Source organism: Mustela putorius, unplaced genomic scaffold, assembly GCF_011764305.1.
Source record: "Mustela putorius furo isolate JIRA1106 unplaced genomic scaffold, ASM1176430v1.1 tig00000129_pilon_pilon_pilon, whole genome shotgun sequence".
Taxonomy (NCBI): Eukaryota; Metazoa; Chordata; class Mammalia; order Carnivora; family Mustelidae; genus Mustela; species Mustela putorius.
The window spans coordinates 35,927,875-35,952,244 of NW_025421290.1; the positions used below are offsets into that span (position 1 = coordinate 35,927,875).

General features: G+C 45.7%; 1 protein-coding gene across 3 annotated transcripts in view; it reads right to left on the reverse strand.

The window, feature by feature from the left end:
- ADCK1 (aarF domain containing kinase 1) overlaps window positions 1-18,977 on the reverse strand; it is a 121,729-nt gene extending 102,752 nt beyond the window's left edge. For 2 of the 3 annotated variants that reach the window (XM_045071796.1, XM_004739158.3), the window contains exons 1-3: window positions 18,866-18,977; window positions 10,141-10,286; window positions 7,088-7,171 (exon numbers count right to left, since the gene is read on the reverse strand). In XM_045071796.1, the coding sequence (XP_044927731.1) occupies window positions 7,088-7,171; window positions 10,141-10,275 (219 nt within the window). In that variant the 5' untranslated portion in view covers window positions 10,276-10,286; window positions 18,866-18,977. The remainder of the gene's footprint in view (window positions 1-7,087; window positions 7,172-10,140; window positions 10,287-18,865) is intronic. The other variant, XM_045071799.1, reaches the window with a different exon arrangement.
- Window positions 18,978-24,370: the final 5,393 nt, after the last annotated feature.

Here is a 24,370-nt window from a genome sequence, read left to right on the forward strand (position 1 = left end):
ATGTTTATAGCAGTGATGTCCACAATAGCCAAGCTATAGAAAGAACCTAGATGTCCATCAACAGATGAATGGATAAAGACATGTGGTATATATACACAATGGAATACTATGCAGCCATCAAAAGAAATGAATTCTTGCCATTTGCAACAACATGGATGGAACTAGAGGGTATTATACTGAGTGAAATAAGTCAATCAGAGAGAGACAATGACCATATGATATGCCCTATATGAGAAATTTGAGAGACATGATGGAGGGTTTGGCAGATAGGGAAGGAAAAAAATGAAACAGGATGGGATCGAAAGGGAGACAAATCATTGGAGACTGTTAATCTCACAAAACAAACTGAGGGTGGCTGGGGGGAGGGTAAGGAGAGGGTGGTTGGGTTATGGACATTGGGGAGGGTATGTGATATGGTGAGTGCTGTGAAATATCTAAGCCTGACGATTCACAGACCTGTACCCCTGGAGCAATAAAAGATTATATGTTAATAAAAATAATTAATTAAAAAATAAAATCTATAAAGAAAAAAATCCCAACACCCCTATAGACCTCCAGTTTCATCTGTACATTAGAAGCCTGAGCTAGCTGGTGCCAAAGAGGTGTTTCTCAAGGTCAATGGCATAAATATAAAAAGAGTCATCACCCCACCTCAGTCCCTTATTTTACTCCTCTAATCAATATCCTTTTCCCCCAAAACACCCTACCATATGCCATGGTTCTAAAGGTTGACAATCGACAACCCTTCTCTCTAAACACAGATTTCAGAAATGTTGAAATTGTTACACATACTCAAGCCCGAAGTAGCCCATGTCCCTAAACAAGGTCAGGTATAAACATCACCAGAATTTAATGGGCACAAACAGTTCTTACAACAAAATTGCCGCTGCTTCCCATGTGCACGTGAGTACTGCAGGTGAACCTCCCATCTCTGTTTTATGGGAGCCCCATAGAGGGGTAATGTTGCTGATCTCTCTCTTCCCTCTTGCTCCCTATGGGAGGAGGAGTCACCAATCAGACTGGTGAGTTTGTGAGAAGAAACAGATCGTGCTCAGCCTATGGTGCTCAGCCCACTGCTGCCTCTCATCTCCCTTTTGGGATCAGCACAGTTCCACAGGACACTGGTGCTCCACTCCTTCCTGCCCTAATAGGTAGCACCCCCCCATCCCCATGAAAAGCTTGTTCTGCCACATCTATACTGTGTAGGTAAGTCTAGCAAATTCAGGAGTGAAGTACAAGCCCACTGGCTCACAGGCCCGAGACACAAGCTCCAACTCAGCATTTATCAGTAATACAGCTAACATTCTCAGTTCTTCTTGGCAGACACCTACATCTCCTTGGTTCTGCTTCTTAGACAAGGAGAAGCAGAGTATTAATCACCACCTCTTCAAGCCCAAGCAGTAAGGACTAGTGTGACTGATACGATGCACACACATACGGCTGACCGGACACATCTGACACCATAGGAGTCCCGCAACCTACTCAGAAACAAGCAATGCGATTCAACACAAAAGCTTCCTGGTCACAGCAGCAGTTGAGAACCCTCCTATATTCGGATTCTGATTAAGAAAGGAAAAGGCACCCGCGATCTCTGTCTCTCTCTCTCTCCCTTCCTCCCTAGACACACTTTCTCTCTCTCATGCTTCTGCTCATCGTATAAGAGAGTAGATGCTCAAAAAATTTTCAGTGACTGATGACTTACACCAGGGCATTCGTATTCACTGAAGGCTTAACAAAACTTCACCCAAGAACTTGCCATGGCTCCCTACTACCTCTGGTATAAACCTTGGCCTCTCGTCCCTCTGTGACCTAGCTCTAATTCTCTTTGCCAGTATTACCTTCACTCACCCATACCCTAGTCCCTAGTAACACTGAACTAATCTGTTTCTTATAGACAATCCCCAAAATTTTACCCATCAACCTCAACCAAAATCACCTGTCCCCAGTGTTACACATTTCAATCCCACCCACTTTCCAAACCCAGCTCAAATACCCCCTTAACTTATTCGGTCTCACCCAGAATGGGCCACTCCCTCTGCTCTTATATGCCTCAAGGGTCTTAACTATTTTGGGGTATACTAGTTGAACAAGTAAGTAAATATACTATAGATAAAGAGAGGTGGGTTTCTCACTGTTAGAGAAATAGAGAAATAAGTTATACATAAGGAATGGGAGAGAGCTAAAATTCTGTGACATTAGATGGGAGTTGGAGATATCCTTATGAACTCATGGTTTCTTCATAGATAGGTGTGTGTGTGCATATGAGTATACACACATATATCTCCTTGCTTTGTCTCCTGGGAGGGCCTAGAAACAATGGCACTCCCATAGCAACGTGCACATCTAGCGCCAACAACTTGGTTTCTAAATACCCTCTTCCAATAAAAAGAACCAAGGCTCCTTGGAGAAGTGATTGATTCCAGGGCTGCAGGAAGGAAAATACACAGTGAGTCTGGGGATTAGAAAATTAAGATAGTGAGACACCTGAGTGGCACAGCTGGTTGAGGGTCCGACTCTTAATTTCTGCTCAGGTTGTGATCTCAGGGCTGTGAGATACAGCCCACACTGGGCTCCACGTTTGGCATGGAGTCTGCTTAGGATTCCCTCTCCCTCTCCTTGTGCCCCTTCTCCCATGTGTGTACCCATTCACTTGCTTGCACTCTCTCTCTCTCCCTCTAAAGTGAATAAATAAATCCTATTTTTTTTAAAAAAAAAAGAAGAAAGTTAAGATAGTGCTCAAAAAAGAACGGACACAGAAATCAACCTGAAGGAGTTCCCAATGGCCAAAATTAGAATAATTTGAACAATAAAAATAATGATGGTTTTGGATTATAACCCATAGAATAATATAAATATCCACATGAGTTCATACTGATAAAAATAATTAAATAAACAACTGAAGGAGAAGGGCCAGCTCTTCCTTACATGAGAATTCCAATTAACAAATGTAGAAATAAGGAAAATAGAAAATCGTTAACTTGTTCATTAAAATGATAAGGAGTCATTGAGGTAAAACTTGTGCCTCTGGATCTCCTCTCTGGCTGCATTAAATAATCCCCAGTGTTTATTTAAACAAGGCTGCTCGTCTCTGTTCTACCAATTCAGCTGGGGCAAAGGCCACTGCCACCACTTTACAGATAGGATAGTACAGGTGTTTGGTGGTAGACCAGAAGCCTGGCAGACCAAAAGCCTACTAGTCGACTCAGCATCATGCAAACCTCTCATCATCCTGTTTAGGCCTTGGAATTTCTCGATTTCATTTCTTTCCTTAAATTACTAGACCTTCTGTGATTTATCAAAACCTTAACTGAGCTTCAAGATCCAGCATGCTTCTCTAATGGTACCCAGTGTATCAGGATTCATTTGATTGCAAGTAACAGAAAACTGATCTCAAATCCTCTGAAGCAAAAGAAGAATTTCCTGGTACATATAACTGGAAAGTCCAATGGGGCTTCAGGCTCAGCAAGATCTAGGGACTCAAATGACACTTCTCTCTACAATACTCCATTCACAGACAGGCTTTCCCTTCATGGTGGCAAGATGGCTGCCAGCAGCTTTTAAGTCAATACCCTTTACTGGCAGCTAATGCAGCAGAAAAGGCAGTGTCTTATGCAGGACACCCCCAAAAGTCCTAATCAACACTGGCTCAAGTGCCCATCCCTGAATCAATCTCTAGGGCCAGAGGAATGAACTCCATCGATAGCCTAAGTCATGTGCCCACTCTTGGAGCTGAGGGTGGGGTGACCCTCCCTCAAACCCCGGAATGAGTACATAAGATATGGGTGGATCCCCAAAGGAAGTTTTAGATGCTACTACCCAAAACGTGAGTGGCTCTTGAGCTGAAAAATTAACATATGTCTACGATACCAGAATCCCTCGGTCAGAATCAGCTCAGTCCTGCCTCCTCCAACCCCATCTGGACATCTGTACCGGCCGTGACTTCCTCCAGGCTGGTCCACACCTATCGCCTCTGGTTATAAGCAGCCTGGACACCCAGAGTCTGGTTCTTCAAAGTACTGGGGCCTCAGCACACCCCCTCAGCTGCCCAGCAAAGTGCCACTGAGGCCTCAGAAAACACTCCTTGGCTTTGTTTTCCATCCCCCGCAATGTGAAGCTGAGTCACTGACACACCAGGCGGCCAAGCACCAACCTTGAAAGCACTTCTCTAAGTCACTGTCTCTTGCTCTAGCATACTCTGGGACCTGGGGACACTGGCTTGACAGTGAGATAATTATGTTTTACCCTTCACTCATTCCTTTATCAGTCACAAAGACAAGAAGAGATAAGTGTTCCAACGGAAGAACACACTCCTGCAGTATTTGCTCCTGGCTTTTCAGTGCCAGCGAGCTCCCCTACCCAGGCACAAGTCCCGGGGACCAGCCTCCAGCCCTGTTATCTGTGTCAACTACCCTCCTGTCAAAAAGCAGCCTGCACTTTCCTTCCTGCATCCTCCAAAGCCGTCAACTTCCCCGGGGGTTGCTGGTGCCTTACACGTGAGGGGCCACTATCTGCATGTCACCCATCCCCTGTCTGCTCTGCAGGGAGCTTGCCTTCCTGCCCGGCCTGCGCCTCTGTGTAGAATGTCACTCTGGTTGGCTCTAAGGCCTGTAGCACTGGTTAGATGGAGAAAGAGGGGCAGGGAACAGCACCGAGTCTCAGATCCCAGGCTGTGAGATCTTGCGACACAAACTAACATTTCATCCATTCATTTGCTCAGCAAACCTCTTTATTCAGGACCTACTGTGTCCTGGGTACCGCTGTAGGTGCTGCAGACACGGAGACAAGTGTCTGTCCTCGCGGAGCATCCTTCTTGGTAGACATCGGACTGATTATGTTTGTAAAGATTTTATTTATTTATTTGGCAGAGAGGGAGAGTACAAGCAGGGGGAACAGCAGACAGAGGGGGAGGGAGAAGCAGGCCTCCCACTAATCAAGGAGCCCAACTTGGGACTCAAATCGAAGGCAGGTGCTAAACCAACCGAGCCACCCAGGAGCGCCAACATCTGACTGATTACTGATACCTGCTTCACACTCACACTTCACAACACACAGTCTCAGATATTATCTATGTAATCCCCAACATGTGGCAGAGTCAACTGTAGTCTACAGACGAGGAGAATGGTAGCTCCAAAGGCTAAATGACCATCCCAAAGACAGAGCACAAATCAGGTTTTCGGCGTGCAAACCTTGCACCCTTTCCAGATCCCCTCCCAAGGAAAGACCTAGCTGGGTGCAGCCTAAAACAGACATGAAATCAACTCAGTCCTAGGCATCATCACTAGAGGCAGTTTTCTGCCTACAAAAAAGATGACCCCCATCCCTGACCTAAAAGAATCTATAGTGTAAAGTGAAAGGAAGACATGGAAGCAGTTATCATCTGTGGTAGGAATAAAGAAGTCTGACTACATTCCAGAGGGAAGACGTCTCCAGAAGGACATATAGGACACGCTGATCACTTCCAGGCTGAACAATGGGCGCCTGAGGCACAAGGACAGGAGGATCATTCTGCATGTCCAAATGTGACATACTACGAATTGCATGCCATGTGGATCTACTTCCCATTAAATGATGCTTTGAGGATGAGACGGGCCTCATTCTACAGGGTAAATGATCAGCTTTCTTCAACAAGAAAATAGCTCAAAAAATAGGAGGGAAGGGAAATACTATAGATTTGAGAAGATTTTGGTTGATGTTTCCTAATGCAATGCATGGTCCTCGTTTGGGTCCATAATGTAATGCACCAACTTTAAAAAGACATTTTTGGAATTAGGGATATTTGAGTATAAACTAGCTATTAGAAGTTATTAAGGAAATATTATTAATTTTGTTAGTTATGATGATGGTACAGAAATTTTTTTTGTTTTTTGGGGTTTTGTTTTTAGATTATATTTATTTATTTGACAAAGAGAGACAAGAGAGGGAACACGAGAGTGGGAAAGGGAGAAGCAGGCTTCCCGCCAGGAAGGGACCCTGCTGCGGGGCTCAACCCAGGATCCCGATCATGACCTGAGCTGAAGGCAGACACTTAACAACTGAGCCACCAGGCACCCTTGGAAGTTTTTTTAAGGTACTTCTTTATTAGAGATACAGACTGAAGCATTTACAGATAAAATATGATGCCTGAAGTTTGCTTTTAATATTTGAGCAAAAATAAATAAATGAATTAAAAATGCATAAATGAATAAAGGGGCAAATGGATAATACAAGACTGACGAAATGTTGATCATGTCTGAAGCCGGATGACAATTCCATAAGGGTTCATTATACTTTTCTCTCTACTCTTGTTAATGGTTGAAATTTCTATAATGAAAAGTTTAAATAAAAATTTTAAAATTAATTATCCCATCCACCAAGAATGATTGAGAAGGAAAACATGACAGAGGAGAGGTATTTGAGCTAAGGCCAAAAGGATGACTAGAAATTTTCTAAGGGGCCAAGGGCATTCCAGGCTGAGCAAAGATACACAGATCTATCCCAAACCTCTCCTTGGAGGAAACAAAAGTATCTACACTTGACCCCAAATTCAACTTATATCCAAAAAAAGACACCTTCTTGCTTGATGCTCCAACTCATCTAGCTGTAGCATCAAAATCAACCGACCTATTCCAAGCGAGGAAAGAGGGTGAGGCGTGGACGGCTCCCCTCAGAGGACTAGCAAGGAGCCCCAGTGTAGCCCTGAGAGGACAGGAAAGCAATTAACCTCTTTCAATTGGATTTTGCCTGACAAAGCACTTTGGAAGCCAACTGAGTTATCTCAGGAACAGAGCCTTCATCCCTCCTGAGTCATCCCAGACACCTTGTGCTCCCCCAGAAACACACACCAGCCTTCCCAACAGTGCCTTGTCAATTAATGACCTCAGTACCATGGGATCCAGCTTGATGGCAGCTGGGCAGCCTAGCCTGTCAGTACAAAAACAACTCCAATGAGGAGACGGTCCTCCCCTCCTTGCTCCCAAGCCCCCAGCGCCAATCCCCTCACAGCCCCCTGCCGGCCCCCAGGTGCACACAAGACGCTTGCTAGCTCTGCAGTTACTTTAGGACTTACCCGGTCCTGGTCTGGCTCACATGGGTCCCCAGGGCTCCTTACCTTGGACCGAAGCTGCAAGTACTCCTCAGAACCATAGGGGACACTCCTCAGGGAGGTGAGATAGTCGTAACTGATGACAGCTGTCTGTGAACCAAGGAAAAGAAAGGCTTAACACCTGGGGCATCAAATATTGCTCCTCACCACCCCACCCCTCCAATATCCTGCAGCTACACGCCCCTGACACAGGCAGTATGTCTAGAGAAGTAGACAACCCCTCCCCTAAGATGCTCCGCCCCCCAGATCTTAGCCTGGCTGCCTTCTTCCTGACAATCAGGGCTCTACACATATGTCCCCTCTGCAGAGAGCCCAGTCTAAGGTTGCCCCACCTGCCAGCAACTCTCAATTACTTATCATAATGACATTATCATACCCAAAATTACCTTACTCGTTTGTTTCTTTGTATATGGACTATGCTCTCTGCTAGAATTTCAGCTCTACAAACATGGACCCTTGTCCTTCCCGTTCATCACTGTATCCCCAGCACCATCTCACTGTGCCAGACACAAAGGTAAATGCTCAGTAGAGACGAGAGGAAGGAATGCTGTTGGATAAACTTAGCATTATAAATAAACATCGCTTTATATTTATGTTGCACTGACAGCCTGAGTTTTGATTCTGGGACCCTTGGCCAAAAGCCCTGAAGAAGTCCTCATATCCACATTCCCATATCCATATCCCATGTCCTGAATCAGAGAATCACAGGTTTCCAGATATCACAGACATGGAGGAAGCTGGAGAACTACCCAGGCCAAACCTTCCCTTCTAGAACTGAGCAACTGAGGTCCCTAGAAGCCACCGAGAAAAGTCTATCCCCTTGTTTACACCCCCCAAAGCTTTACTCCACTCAACATAAACGTGTTAAACACCAACCACAAGCGCTGGTCACTAAACAAGGCACAAGGCCAATCAAGACCAGAGCCCTGGCCTTTAAAGAAGGCACATCCTAGTGACTGGTGTGTAAGGCACTGGCAGATACCTTCCTCCCTCATTCCCAGCTACAGCTGGCCCTTGAACATGGGTTGGAACTGTACGGGTCCACTTACACATGGCTTTGGGGTTTTTCTGGTAAACTGAAGTACAGTACTGTAAATGTATTTTCTCTTCCTGATGACTTTCTTAATAACCTTCCCTTTTCTCTGGCTTACTTTATTGTAAGAATATATATGATACATACGACATGCAAACAATGTGTTAACGAACTCTTCATGGTATCTGAAAGGCTTCTGGTCAACAGCAGGCTATCAGTCCTGAATGTTCTGGGGAGTCCAAAGTTGACTGCATGGGAACTGACACCCTAACCCCCACGTAGTTCAAGGGTTAACTGTATTCAAATCCCTAAGGATCCATTAAAGCCTGCTTCCCTTAGGGCACTCATCCTGACTCGCAGCCTACAGGTCTCACTCCTGTGTCTGAAGTCCCCTAGCAGTGGTGCCCTGAGTCACACATCTTGACCCGATCCATGGTTTTAGAGTGATTGTTTTTTGACCCACTCCTGTGAGCACTCCTCAGTCATAAGATCCTTCAAAGCTGGGTCGAGGAGGGACAGTTCATTCTACCTCTCAAAGCACGTAAGACAATGCTGGGCCTCCAAAAGGCCCTCAGTAAATACTCGGGAATCATTTTCTATCCCGGGGCCTGTTTATCTATTTGTCCGTCTGGGTTCTATAACTAGCTCAGGAGAAGACTTCACAACACTGGGTATTAAGGAAACAATCAGACAACAACTCAAACAGAGCGTGCCTCAGAGTCTATCCACACCAAGGAGAAGCAAGGACGAGCTCATCCTGCAGCAGACAAAAGGCAGAGAGAGAGCACAGAGGCCTGTGGCCCTCTGCCCACCAGTGAGGCAGTTACACGTGCATGTCCGGGAGAGTGGCTCTCAGCAGCATCAAGAGGCCACGATCGCAGCGGAAGGATGCTCCTGGGCCACAGAGAAAACCTCTAATGGCAAAATATTCAACTCAGATTCTCTGTTAGTTCGGGGGCTGCAGGGGATCCTCAAAAATCTTCCAAGGCCCAGATGCTCTGAGTCCAAGCCCTGCCTCAGGAACCATGCACACTAGCTCACGGGAGAGAAACCAGGTTTCCTGATAGAATTTCATCAAAGCTGCCAAGCCTTTCCATATGCATTGGCTGAGGAGTACCGGCCCGGGTCTGTCACTAAAATATGATACAGAATCTAAAATGTAAAGGCTTGGGCGGCTGGGTGGCTCTGGGGGTTAAGCCTCAGCCTTCGGCTCAGGTCATGATCTCAGGGCCCTGGAATTAAGCCCCGTATTGGGCTCTCTGCTCAGTAGGGACCCTATTCCCCCCCCCCCTCTGGCTGCCTCTCTGCCTACTTGTGATCTCTCTCTCTCCCTGTCAAATAAATAAATAAGGGTACCTGGGTGACTCAGTTGGTTCAGCAACTACCTTAGGCTCAGGTCATGATCCTAGAGTTCTAGAATCGAGTCCTGGGGCTCCCAGCTCTGTGGGGAGTCTGCTTCTCCCTCTGACCTTCTCCCCTCTCATGCTCTCTCTCACTCTCTCTCTCTCAAATAAATAAATAAAATCTTTAAAAAAAAAAAAAGTTTCTTAAAAAATAAATAAAATCTTTTTTTTTTTTTTTAAAGATTTTATTTACTTATTTGACAGAGATCACATGTAGGCAGAGAGAGAGAGAGGAGGAAGCAGGCTCCCCGCTGAGCAGAGAGCCCAATGCGGGACTCGATCCCAGGACCCTGAGATCATGACCCGAGCCGAAGGCAGCGGCTTAACCCACCGAGCCACCCAGGCGCCCCTAAAATCTTTTTTAAAATAAATAAATGAATAAATAAATAAAATGTAAAGGCTTTACAACAGAGGCTGTGTGCAATTCCATTCTACTAGGATTTGGTAGAACCCGGGGGGGGGGGGGCTTCGAGAATAGAGATAAAGAAGGGCATACGGCCATGCCTGCTCAAAGCTTGGCACACATAAGAGTGTTACACGTGTACCTCCGCATCTGCTGTCTGTATGAACACCTGCGGGTAACAGTGCAGTCCCTCGGCCACCTGACAATGAGAAAAACCTACCGTGGCAACTGCTCGGCCCACCCTGACAGCACCGAAGTCATTAGGATCCAAGTACTTGTTACTGTAAAGGTAGAAGCCCGAGGCAGCCAGGGCCGCGCCAGTCCATGAAGCAAGCTTGAGCGCCTTTCTGGCCATGTTCCCAGACCCTGCAGAAGGAAAGGAGACAACAAGGGACAGCCGAATCCCACAGTTAGTCAGACCCGGGCTCAAATTCAGGCTCTGCTGCTTAAAAGATTATATGATCTTGGGTCATTTTCTTAATCTTGCTCATCTGTTTCCTCACTTGTAACACAGGATGATACCTATGTCAAAAGTTATTGGGAGGGGCACCTGGGTGGCTCGGAAGCCTCTGCCTTCGGCTCGGGTCATGAACCCAGCGCCCTGGGATCGAGCCCCACATCTGGCTCTCTGTTCAGCAGGGGAGCCTGCTTCCCCTCCTCTCTCTCTCTGCCTGCCTCTCTGCCTGTCAAATAAACAAATAAAATCTTTTTTTAAAAAAGTTACTGGGATAAAATGAAATTGTGTATATAAAACGCTTAGCAGAGTATCGGGCACAAGTCAACTCTCCAAGTTATTACTCCTTGCACAGTGCCAGATACCATTCGAGGCACGGGGGGAGAGGGAACACAACAGAGTTCTTGCCCTCGTGGTGCTTCTGCTCTAGATGGGACGACAGGTCCGCAGCACACAGACATATTAGAACAGCAGCAGGTATGAAGTGCGGAGAAGAAAATGAAAGGGGGTAAGAGTAGAGATGACACGCATGAGACGAAGATGCTGTTTTAGATAGGGAATGTGGCAGAGCATGCTAACCCTTGTTACTTGTAACTACTACTTTACCACCGTGCACACACAGGTATCATTTGCCTTCTGTGTCCGGGTCAGAAGTGCTCAAGCCGAGGCCAAAACAGCAGCTGGTCAGAATCAGCCAGATAAGCTCTCCACGTCTGGCTGATTTCCAAAATATTTATTTCAGTTAGAGTAAACTGCCCCTTGTCTAGATCGTGAGCTCCTTGAAGGCACAAGCCATGACTTATTCCGCTGACTCACGGTCCTGCAGGGTACTCCGAGAGTAGGGATTCAATGTCCACCTGCTGATTTGGTCTGTTGAACCAGAAGTACTCCAAGTCAGTGGGATCAAGCGGGCTCAGGGCTCTCTAATGGCCTTCCTCACCCTACTTGTACTAGCTCAGTCCACCAGGTGGACCGTTGGAGCTTCTGGGGGCCACTGTACCCAATAAGCTGTTTCCCCTTCAGTTTCTGGGAACTCTGTATCAGACTAAACTCCCAGACCACAGCTGCAGGCAGCAGGGAAGAAGTCCCATCCAGAAGTGAGCCACCACTTGCTTCTGCTCTGGACGCAGCCTGTGACCATCCCCTCCCTGCTCTATGCCTGCCCCCCCCCCAACCCCACATGGGAAACTAATGCTACACACAGCCTTGTCTTCATTTTCTTCAAAATCTGTTTGAACTCATGCTCACACTATAGCCACAGATTTTTCTTACGTATTCACAGGTACGTCTTTTTTCCATTCTTCTACTTTCAACTTACATTTTATACTACTTCTCTAAACAACATATAGTTCATTTTCTTTTGCTTGCATTTAATATAACTTGTGAATGTAGATTTAATTTTACTATCTTCTTCCATCTCAAAAATGCAGATCTCTTACACCACATTAAGAAAATGAAGGATAAAAATCACATAATCAGGGACGCCTGGGTGGCTTAGTGGGTTAAGCCCCTGCCTTCAGCTAAGGCCATGATCTCAGGGTCCTGGGATCAAGCCTCACATCTGGCTCTCTGCTGAGCAGGGAGCCTGCTTCCCCCTCTCTCTGCCTGCCTCTCCGCCTACTTGTGATCTTGGTCTGCCAAATAAATAAAGTCTTTTTTAAAAAGTCACATAATCATCTCAACAGATGTAGAAAAAGCATTTAACAAATTTCCACAGCCATTTCCGATTAAAAACTCTCAACAAAATAGGGACAGGGGAATATAATTCAACATAATAAAGATCATATGTGACAAGCCCACAGCTAACACCATACTCATTGGTGAAAGGCAGGGAGCTTTTCTAACATTAGGAACAGGACAAGTATTATTCGGCATAGTACTGGAAGCCCTAGCCAGAACAATAGACAAGAAAAAGAGGTAAAAGCCAATCAAATTGGGAAGGAAGAAGTAAAACTATCACTATTTGCAGTGGATATTATATACAGAAAACCCTGAACAATCCACCAAAAAACTGTTAGAATAAACCAATTCAATAAAGCTGTAGGATACAAAATCAGCATGCAAAAACCTGTTCTGTTTCTGTACACTAATAGTGAATAAGCAGAAAGAGAAATTAAGAAAACAATCCCATTTATAATTGCATTGAAAATAAAAAGCTAAGAATACATTTAACCAAGGAGGTGAAAGACCTGTACACTGAAAATTATGAAACATTAATAAAGAAATTAAAGACACCAATAAATGGAAAGATATTCTGTGTTCATGGATTGGAAGAATACTGTAAAATTTCCAAATTACCCAAAGCAGTCTACAAATTCAATGAAATCCCTATCAAAATCCCAATGGCATTTTTTCACAGAAATAGAACAAACTATCCTAAAATTTGTAGGGAACCACAAAAGACACAGAATAGTCAAAGAAATCTTGAGAAAGAACAAAGCTGCAAGTATCATGGTCTCTTATACTACATTACAAAACTGTAGTAATAAAACTGTATGGCAGTGGTATAAAAATAGACACATAGATCAATTAATTCCAACAGAGAGTCCAGAAATAAACCCATACACACATGGGCAATTAATTTACGACAAAAGAGCCAAGAACATACACAGGGGAAAGGACTGCCTTTTCAATAAACGGTGATAAGCATTTATTGAAAAGATAAAATCTTTTTTTTTAATTATTTATTTATTTGACAGAGAGACAGAGAGAGAGGGAACACAAGCAGGGAGAGTGGCAGAGGGAGAAGCAGGCTTCCCACTGAGCAGGGAATCCAATGCAAAGCTCGATCCCAGGACTCTGGGATCATAACCTGAGCTGAAGACAGATGTTTAACAACTGAGCCACCCAGGCGCCCCATAATGGGTGATTTTCATGCAAGCTAAAATTTGAGAACCATTCTTCTAAATATTTTCTTTTCAATAAAGAGTCTGCATGTGTTCGAATCCATCAGTGAAACCATGCCCAAAAAACAAGCCTTCCAACTTGATCATACCTACTCCCAACCCCAGGGGTCTGCAATCACCCTACAAGTGTGACTCCAAACAATTATTTTTAAAGAAATCATGTAAGAAACTCATTTGTTGCCCTAAACACAAATCCTCTAGCCCAGCTCCTGGGTTCGGTTCCTAACTCTGCAAGAAAGGGGTTTGTAAATAAAAAGAAATTAAAACCTTGCTTTGTAGAAAAGGCTTTATTTTCTTTACAATCTTTTTTTTTTTAATATTCTCTTTATTTATGAAAACTTCCCTATCCCTGCATCATTCTGCCAGCTTTTTTTTTTTTTTTCCTGCTGACATTTTAATAAGCCAAGAGTTCCTTCCAAACAAGAACAGGCACTCCAGCAGGCCTGGGTTCGGGTCCCTACACTTCCTTCCCAACTGGGTAAGCAGGCAAATTGCTAACTCCCTCTGACTCTTGTGACCCCGTCGATAAAATGGGGATGATGACAGCAGTGTCTCCTAGAGGTGGTGGTGAGGGACGAGGAAATCATGCAAAATGTATAGGCAGGTACCACCTACACAGTACAAACACAGTACCAACTGCGACTCCTACCACCACTCATCTCTTATTATTATTATTATTATGACTTATTAATTATTTTCTCTCCCAATGCCATGCTTTGGTAAAGGACCTTATTTACTCCCCTGCCTGTCGGCTTCTGGAGGACTCCTGCAGGCCTCCCTTCTTACATCCTGGCAGGCCCCCACCTAACCTTACCTTTTCACCTTGCTCTCTAGTGTTTTCTATCAAAAAGGCAGCATGCTGAGTTCACCCTCTACCTTGTCCCGCCAAGACACGGCTTCCCAACTGGACCTGGAAACAGGCCTTACACTGGGCTGCGTGCCCTCAGCTCCGTATACACCTTCCTTCTTCAAGATTATCAGTGCAAGAAGGTCCATGAGAGCTGATCCAGGGACCATCCCCGTGGGGCCTTCAGAGATGCCCACATTAGGGAACCACTTGTGGCCAGGAACTCAGCCTCTAGAGTCAGGAAGAATCCTGCTCTACCGCTCACCAGCTGTGTGACCTTGAGCAAGTCACAGCCTCTTGGGGCCTCCCACGTAATTATCTACAAAAGGAAGTCCCTGACAGTACTTCCATCCTAGGGTTACTGTGAGCGTTCAATGAGATGCTGCTTTACAATAATGCCAAACATATTCTGCAAATAAGACTTCTTTTCCTTACTGTTATTTTAAACTTCGTTCTTCTTCCCAGAAGCCCTGATGAAGAAACAGCTGATGGAGAACTCTTAGCACCTGGGAGACCCGGATTTGGCACAACCTCGTACAGTTAATAAACTGAGGGCGGAAGGCCACCCTATCTTGCCTGAACAGCCCAACCATTCCCCACTCCAAAAGCATTTCCCTACATCCCCTGACTTTCACTCTCCACCCAGGTCATCATTACCCCAACCTTCCTGTGCACGCACATTACCCCACGTCCCCTCCACCAATGAAAACGTCCAGATTCTCTAGCAAGGCATTCAAGACTCGCCCAAACTTGCTAGCTTCATCTCCCAAATACCTCTCCACTCTCAACCACCCCCCACCCCCACCCAAGCCCTCTCTGAAGCCTTCTGTGAGCCAAGCACTTAGAATGAGTTGTTGGTTCCTATCTGGTCTTATTATGCACTGCTTTTTTCTCTAAGGATCTGGTCCTGTATCTGCCTGTTCTATTACACGCAAAGGGCAGAATTTGTTAACATATCATATAATTAATTAATAAGTCTGCTAACAAATACATGATTGAATGAGTAAAACAGTACACTTATCCCCCCTCTATTCTCAACATGGAAACTTCAGCCCAATTATGTATTCCCCCGCTCTCAACTCTCTAATACCTCCCATCTCACTCAGATGAAGAACTCAGGCAATTGTAAGCATTGGCCTACAAAGGGCAGCCCCAGACATTATACAAAGTGATGGGTATGGCCAGAAGTGGCCCAGTGGCTAGAGTCTGCCAAACCTGCCTTAGCACAGTAGGTGCCCCAAAAGTATTTGCTGAATGAATCAAGGGAGAAATGGTACCCCATGAGGCTGTGCTGAGCCAGTACCAACACAGGTTCCCAGGTGAGAACCACCCCAGGGCTGTCAGTTGGATGCCATCCTCCCCCAGCTACCCCCAGCACCACCTCCCAGCTCTTGCCTCTTTTAAACCCCATCTGCCTCATGCTCCATCCTCCAGGCCAGTCCCTGTGGGCAATGAGGCCACCCCTAGCCTTGAGATCACCCACCCTGGGAGGGAAAGCCTCAGCCAAACAGACATGATTCCCAAGACCGGTTTTCATGCAAATGTCCTCAGTAATAAAAGAGGTGCAAATTGAAAAACATAAAATAGATGATATAGGAGCCAAAGTATGTCTAAATTAGATTGGAGCTGGAGTTTTCCATAAGGTGTCAGTGAGTCTTTAACATGCAAATGAGTCGCTTCCCTCCGGGTATTTTAAAAGACCCTGTCAGCCGTGAAATATGTCTGTCGGTGAAAAACACCTTTCATTATTAAACCCTTTGCTAATGAATCGCCTCCCCTGTTCTGTTTACTTGTCTGACTTTCACCTGAGTTGTCTCTCCCAGGAGCACACACTTTGGGGGAGGGGAAGGGAGCTTGAGGACACGAGGACCCTAACACCTCCACATCGGATAACATTATTAGCAACAACCAACCTTTACAAAGCCCTTTGCTCTCATTTACCTCCTTAGATACTGAACACGACCCAGGAAGATGAAACAAATATTATTATCACCCACAGGCATAAATAAGGAAAGGAAGGAGCACAGGGGGTGAGATTTTTCCCAGGTGACTCAGTAGTAAACAGCAGCATTAAAGCTTGAGCCTGTCTATGGCACATGACCTCCTTCATGGACTTGCAACGCTCCGTTCACCAGTGTTCTTACCACAGTTCACAGGTAACCGAGTCAGTCACTGTGGGCAGCAACTTCGATTTCTGACCCTCTACCAGGCCCAAACAATGGCAGCATATAGAAGACATGGAAATCAACACAGCAGACTGTCCACCAAAGCACCGCACCAGAAACGACCCATTCCAGTCCAGAAACCTTAGAAGAGCTGAGTTATCATTAACTCTATGAGAAGAATGGGATCCATCTTGCTGGGCCATAAGGGAATACCCCAGCAGGTGATAAACCAAGGCAAAAGGGAAGTGCGGAAAGACCTACACACGGGAAGCTGATGGTCAAGTGAAATGTCCAACCCCTGGACACAACTAAATGGGGAACCAAGCACTCACTGTTTGTGGTGGGTCAAGAGTGGCTAGGCCTATCAGTTACCACCCACCCGCAGCCCTCTCCCCATGCCACATCCCAGGACAAGAAGCAGGGAATCACCCTTCCCTGCTTGGTGCACAAGTGAGAATGACCAGGAAAAAAGCACTTTGGCTCTAATTGCATCAATCCCATAAGTGACCACAGCCTCCCCCCCCCACCTCCTAAAGAGGCTATTAGAGGAATTGAGCATTGTTTCTTCTGTCTGCACCCAAGACTGGAAAAGACCCAATGAGAGGATCAGGTTTTCAGGGAGACCTGAAAATGTTTCATGACGTGGCTAAACAGCAAACAAGGTAGAGGATACCATCATGTCTCAAGTCTGGAAAGAGGCAGAGTCAAAGCCCAGGGACCACAGCGTTGGCCTGATGCAGGTTTCTAACCTGCCCTACCATCAATGATGAGTCCAAATGTAAGGATACCCCCTTCCCTAGGGTTTGACGTCCAGAAGGTGATTGAATCAATATTGATTAAATAAAGGAATCACTAGGCACCTGGGTGGCTCCGTGGGTTAAGCCTCTTAACCTCTGCCTTTGGCTCAGGTCATGATCTCAGGGTCCTGAGACCGAGCCCCACATCAGGCTCTCTGCTCAGTGGAGCACCTACTTCCCCTGCCCCACCCCTGCCTGCCTCTCTGCCTACTTGTCATGTCTGTCTGTCAAATAAATAAATGAAATCTTTTAAAAACAAATAAATAAAATAAAGGAATTCCTGGCTGAGACCAAGGTCCCAGCGCAGACGGGGAAAATAAATCTCACCCAGGCAAGGAATAGAAATTCTCCATTCGGTTCATCCTGGTAAAGTGGGGAATCAGGGAGAACAGTGGAAAACCAACCACAGAGAGCACGTGGCAGGTAAGAGATGGGTCATTGGAATGCCTCTGACACAAGAATCCAAACCCAGGAGATTTGGTGAGTGAGTTGGGGGCAAGAGGGCTGAGCAGGGAGGCGGGGGATGGATGCCAGAAGCAAGCACTAGTCTTATCTTGAGGTCCCCTTTCTGACAAGAAAATGTATATATCAAGAAGGAACAAAATGCAAGCTCTCCTAGCAGAGGTCAAATCTTATATCTGAGGGCCAAGCCAATAATGACACAATAAGAACATGATGTAACCCAGGAAAAATGACACAAGTGTAGACTTCGTGAAAATCTGCATATGCAATAACGTAGGGGCAAATTAACAGTGTGCTCCGTCATATGCACCTGTTCACCCTCACTACAGAAAGTGAAACTGGCAAACAAGGACACAAAGGCCCATAACCTGATGTGAAGAAAAAGTTGGTGCTTGAGTTCACAGGACTTTTTTCCTACAAAGCAGAAGTACTCAAAAGCATGTCCCGCGCAGCTTCTCTATCTCCTAGGAGCATGCTAGAAATGCAAATTCTTGCTCCCCATCCCTGAGCTGGTGAGTCAGAAACTTTGGGGATGGGGTCCAGCATTCCGTGTGGTTTAACAAGCCCTCCAGGGGATTCTGATGCAGTCTGAAAACCTGTGCGATAAGAAAATGCTTAAAGAAAACTTACGAAGGCACAGAGAAGTCAAATTCACTTTCAACTCCTCAAATATCTCTTGAGCACCCACTAAATGCCAATTATCATGGACGGGACCAATAAATACTTGTTGAATTGGGTGACTTCCTACCTAGTAGGAAGTAAACGCCACTTAACCGGGGACAGAGCTGTGCTAGGTGTCTCCCAGAGGCAGCTCTCCATACACAGCACACGTTTACAGGGCGAACTGAAGTGCAGGGCACCGCAAGGTGCGGAAGATCCGGAGCGCTCTGGAGCACGCCGGAGTCCAGGCGGAGCTCAGGGGTTTCGGCGGCGCCCCCAGCTCTCGTCCAGATCACGTCCAGACCAAGTCCAGCCCCGCGCCGCCGGCGCCTCGGAGCCCGTAGACCGCCTAGGGAGAAGCCGCCTGGATAAGCCACCTGATACCCCCTCATCCAGCCCCAGCCCTGCCTACGTGCCAGAGCGCGCCACCCAAGTAGCCGGTCCCCGCTTCCGCCCACTGGTGAGCGGGGCTGGAGAGTCCCCGCAGAGGACCGCCCCTGCCGGTCACGTGGCCAGGCACCGGGCCCCGGTGACAAGGTCGCAGGCCGGGGATTCTCTCCCCACGGTCCGAGCAGACGCAAGCTTTGGGCGCGTCTACATCGCCTCCCCCGCGCTCCACGCGCGGTGCAGCTCCGGCGCGCCTGCCCTACTCACCCCCAGGGACGCGGGGACGTGGCGCCAGGTTCCACGCCGCACGCGGGTGACGCGGTTCGCAGGGACTTTGCTCTCCACCACCCTCTGATTGCGCCTAATGAAGCGGTGGTGCCGCGCGGCCTGCCGGGACTTGTAGTTCGTGGTTCCCTAAACCTCGGGCTGGGAGCCCGCACTTTCCCTGGCTTCTCCACGGAGGAGTCGGAGGAGTCAAAACACCTTACCTGGGCACCTGGGTGGCTCAGTGGGTTAAGTCTCTGCCTTCCGCTCAGGTCATGATGCTGGGTCCCAGGATGCTGGGATGAAGCCTCGCGTCGGGCTCTCTGGTCAGCAGGGAGCCTGCTGCCTCCAATCTCTCTGCCTGCCTCTCTGCCTACTTGTGATCTCTGTCAAATAAATAAATAAATAAAATATTTAAAAAAAAAAAAAAAAAGACACCTCACCTATCAGAAGGCCTTGTTTCAAACCCAGCTGAGGACCCATAGTCTTCCTGAAAACTTGAGTTCAACAGTCTTAACGAAGGAGTCATAGATTCGTGTTTCATTGAAGGATGGAGATGTGGGTTTATGTATTTTTTAATTTTATTTATTTATTTGACAGGGAGAGAGAGAAATCACAAGTAGGCAGAGCAGCTGGCAGGGAGAGAGGGCAAACAGGCTCCCCGCCAAGCAGAGGGGGCTTGATTCAAGGACCCTGAGACCATGACCTGAGCTGAAAGCAGAGGCTAAACCCACTGAGCCACACAGGCGCCCCAAGGGTTTGTGTATTTTAAATAACGTTTTAGAACAAGTAGGCAAGCAACTGACAGTTGCTCAATAGTGAGAATGTGCTGGTTAATCTTCGTTATCTTTAGCCCCCATTCGTTCATTCATTAATTTGTTTTGCATGTTTATAAGATGTAAGTTGGAGACATCCATCAGACGGGCATTCATTTCACAGATATGTCTTGAGCTACTTCCTGGGGGAGCAGAGTTGGGGCAGGGGTGGGGCAGAATTCATCTATCCATGCAATACAAATTTCAGTCAAATTTCCAGCAGGATTTTTTCTGGACTATCACAGGCTAATCTAAAATTTATATGCAAAAACAAAGGGTAAAGCATTGCCACTCCTGAAGGAGAGTAATATGTTTCAAAGACTTGGCCTTTTGTAAATCAATTTTATTATAATGACGTAAAAATTAAGGCCATTTGGTATTAATTAGTATAAAGATAACCAGAGTGGGGAAAAGAAATCAGCTTAGAGAATCCAGAAACAGACCCAGGCATATGTGGTATCTTATTATATGACAAATCCCAGATATGTGACCTATATTGCCAGATTGTAGGTCAATGGGGAAAGACACATCATTCAGTATATGAGCTGGAACAACTAGTTATCTGTTGGATCCCTCATTCACCCCACAGGTAGACTTGCAAGGGGAAAAACAAAATAAAAAATTTTAGAAGAAAGTAGAGGAAAACATCTTGTGATCTCAGGGTAGGGTTTATTAAATGACACAAGCACAAACTATATACAAACCTTTGATAAATCTGGGCTGCATTAAATTCAATAACTTTTCTTCATTGAAGGGCATGAAAAGACAAACCACAGACTAAGACAACCGATGCACAGAGACAGCAGTAGGGTAGAATTGCCTAACAGTCCCTGCTGTCTCAAGTTTGTGGTGTATACATGCTGCGATAGGAACATAAATAATTTTCAAGCAGTGTAAGAAGTGTGAGCTGAAGGTATGAACAAAGTGGTTTAGGAACACAAAGAAGGGAACAGTAATTTTGCCCAGGAGAGTCTGAAATGCTCCATAAACTAAGAACTGACTTGGAGGCTGGGATTTAAAGGTTGAATAGGGGCTCCCTGGAAAAGGTTGTTTGCATCCAAAAAATCATATAAAGAAAGCATAAAGATGCAGTAAAATACAGTAAAACAGATAAGGGATATTTAAGTTAAAATGGGAAGTTTAAAACCAGAGAGAAGACAGAATAAATATATTAAATACTTAATATGGTTACTCTAACTGCACCCAAAGTTTAACCATGAAAATGTTACTAGCAGGCTAGCTATTACCCTGAGGAATGGAAATGGGGGAGGGAGGTTGGAGAACTTTCAGTTTACTCCCTGTGCCTTTTTATATTTGAATTTTTTTTACAATGAATGTGTGTATAACTTTTACAATTAAAATTTAATTATTTAAACATTTTTAAAATTTTTAAATTTGTAAGCCTTCAAGTTCAATATGGTATGCTGAGTACACTCCTTTAAGTCCACTCCTTCCTAAAATCCCATGAAAATGACAGGAAAGGAATTTAAAAAAAAAAAAAAAAAGCATAACACTGAAAGGGAACAAATGAAGAGACAATAGCAGATAGGAAAAATCAAAAAATAAATCTGGGAAGCTCAGGCAAATGAGGCACTTACAGAAAAGCCCCAGAAGTTCTTATTTTAGAGTCTAGTCTGAGATCTGGACCTCCATAATCCTTAGAAAGCTCCCTCAGTGATTTTAATGGGCAGCTTAGTGAAAAGCTCTCTTTTGGACAGAAAGGCAGTTCATGTAGTGAAAGAGTGGAAAAGGAGGCAGTTCATGTAGTGAAAATCTGGTGAATTGAGAAACAGGCAGGTTAGAATCACCTTGAGAGCTTTAACAACCCTCCTAGGGTGCACAATCAGTTAAGTACCTGACTTTGGCTCAGGTCCTGATCTCAGGGTCCTGGGATGGAGCCCTGTGTTGGGCTCCCCTCTCAGAGAGGAAGTCTGCTTGTCCCTCAGCCTCTCTCCCCGTGTGCACACACACACGTGTGCTCGCTCTCTCATTCTCTTTCAAATAAATGAATAAAATCTTTGAAACTATTGACAACAACGATCCTCCTAGGCCATACCCTGGCCCTTTTAAGTCATTTCTGGGGGGAGGACCCAGGTGTGATGATTTTGTAGAGCTCCCCAGAGGGTTTCAATGTCCATGCAAGGTTAGACTCCCCTGATTTAGAGTTAGAGAGTCTTGTTTCAACTGTGTGACTTAAAGTAAGTTGTATGCAATGGATGAATCACTAAATTCTACCCCTGAAACTAATAATACAGTAAATGTTAATAAAAATTTATTTTTAAAAGCAAATTTGCTAATTTGGCAAAGCCTGAACTTCCTTCTTGATTTAACAATAATAAAATGGTAGTTTCCTTCTTGATAAAAGGTATTAACTATTATCAGTCCTACCTATCTCAGAGTTTCTTGTGAGGGTCAGGTGAGACGGGGTGCGTTCTTTGGAAACTGGATATTGCTCTGAAGACATGTCCCATCACACTTAGAAGAAAATCTAAACTCTTTACCCAACTCACACAGCTCCCCCAGACCTGTTCCCACTCCCTCTGTCTCTAGCCTCATTTCCCACCTTCCCTCCCCCAGCTCATGCCACTCCAGCCCAACCAGCTTCCTGAGTCTATTCCTGCACCTGCCAAACTGGCTGCTGCTAAGAGGCCCTTACACTTGCTGTTCCCCCATAATTTCAAAGGTCTGCTCCATCCCAGCAATCTGTTTTCTGTTCCAATGTGACCCCTCCAGAGAGGCCATCCCTGACTACTCTCATATAACCACCCCCATCCACCACATTCCCTGAGGCACACTCTATCCTCTTACACTGCTTTATTGTTATAACACTCATCAGTACTTGAAATATTATTCATTTGTTTAGATGGCTTTTATCTGTCTCCTCCACTATAAGCTTCATTAAAGCAGGGATTTAGATCCTTAGTGCCTAGAAGAGAGACAGACAACAGACCAAAGAAACAACAGGATAGTTGCATAATGTAATAAATCCTATAAAGGAAAAAAGCAGGGAGTGTGTGAAAAAGACTAACTAGAGGCCCAAGATAGTGTTTGGATAGAGAAGTCAGGCAAGTTGTCTTTGAGGAAACTACAACCTGATGGATGAACAAGTCAGCCACGGGGAAGCTGAGGAATTATATTCCAAGCAAAGGGAACAACAAGTGCAAAGGCCCAGGGGTAGGAAAGAGCCCGGCATGCTTGAGGAACAGAGAGGAGCCCAGTGTAACTGAGGCAGAGAGAATGGTGTGGGAGGAAGTAGGAGAGGCAGGTAGGGGCCAGGTCACTCAGGGCCTCAAAGCACTCACGGGTTTGGATTTTAGTCCAACTGCACTTGGAAGCCATTGAAGGGTTATGCTGAGATGGAATATAACCAAAGAAGCTAAATAGAAAATGCACTGAGCAAACAAAACCACAGAGGGAAGCAGCTAACTTATCTCAGAACCTGCCAAAGTCCCAGTTGAGTTTCTGAGGCAGCAGGGCTGGGAGTTGGTAGACTGCGTATTCAGAATACTATCCAAGAGAGGTGTTCATGTAGAATGCTGTGTGTCTTGTCCCCAAAGTGAACCATCCAGGAGGAGGCCTCAGACAGCAGCCAACCAAAGGAAAAGCAAGAGAATCCAACGTGCAAGTTTCTTGGTTATGGCAATGAGAAAAGATTACTGCAGAAGAAGTAATAAGGGAACTGTGTTCTTTACGGAAGGGAAGAGCCTTAAGGCCTGTAGTAGAGGAAGCAGGAAAGCTGTATTTGGTTCGCAGCAGTATTCCATAGGCGAGCAATGCCCTGCTGGAGTCACAGCCACAGAAGGAAGCATGACCTGGAGGGCCAGAGCTTGTGTTAGCATCTGCCCAGGACAGAGTGTCGACCCACAGCCAGGACCAGAGAAGGTCAGGGTCCAGCTTCCCCAGAGGGCAGCTGAACATTGCCCAGAGGATCTCCAGACCAATCCATACGCCATATGCATTTGTATGCGAAGGTCTAAGAGCAGAGGCTAAGGTTGAAGAGAGAGCAGGGTCTGCTGGCTCTGAACACTTCTGGGTATCAATGACCATGAGATGGAAGCCTGCCCAGCCTGCCCCATGGGATGTTCAGACTGGCCTGGGCTTGATGGAAATCTAAAGAGATTTTTTAACACCTGGAAGGAAGGAAATCAAGATGAGTTATTCGGAATTCATTTCCAACCCAGAAGCTGGAGTGACATGGAAAGCAGGGATTTCTTAATCTGCCTCTGACTAGCTGAGGGATCCCACAAAAAGCACATTACAGGGCGCCTGAGTGGCTCAGTGGGTTAAGCCGCTGCCTTCGGCTCAGGTCATGATCTCGGGGTCCTGGGATCGAGTCCCGCATCGGGCTGTCTGCTCAGCAGGAGCCTGCTTCCTCCTCTCTCTCTCTGCCTGCCTCTCTGCCTACTCATGATCTCTGTAAAATAAATAAATAAAATCTTTAAAAAAAAAAAAAAGCACATTACACAGTTCGGTTTTCTTCTTTTTTTTCTCAGCTTTATTGAGTTATAATTGCCATACCCTTTAGTTTTCTTATCTGTCATAAAGAAAAGGGGAAATTCCTCGCAAGAAACAGTTAATGTATCTCCAGGTAAAAACCAAATGAATTCCTTTTTTTTTAAGATTTTATTCACTTATTTGACAGACAGAGATCACAAGTAGGCAGAGAAGCAGGGCAGGCAGGCATGGAGGTGGG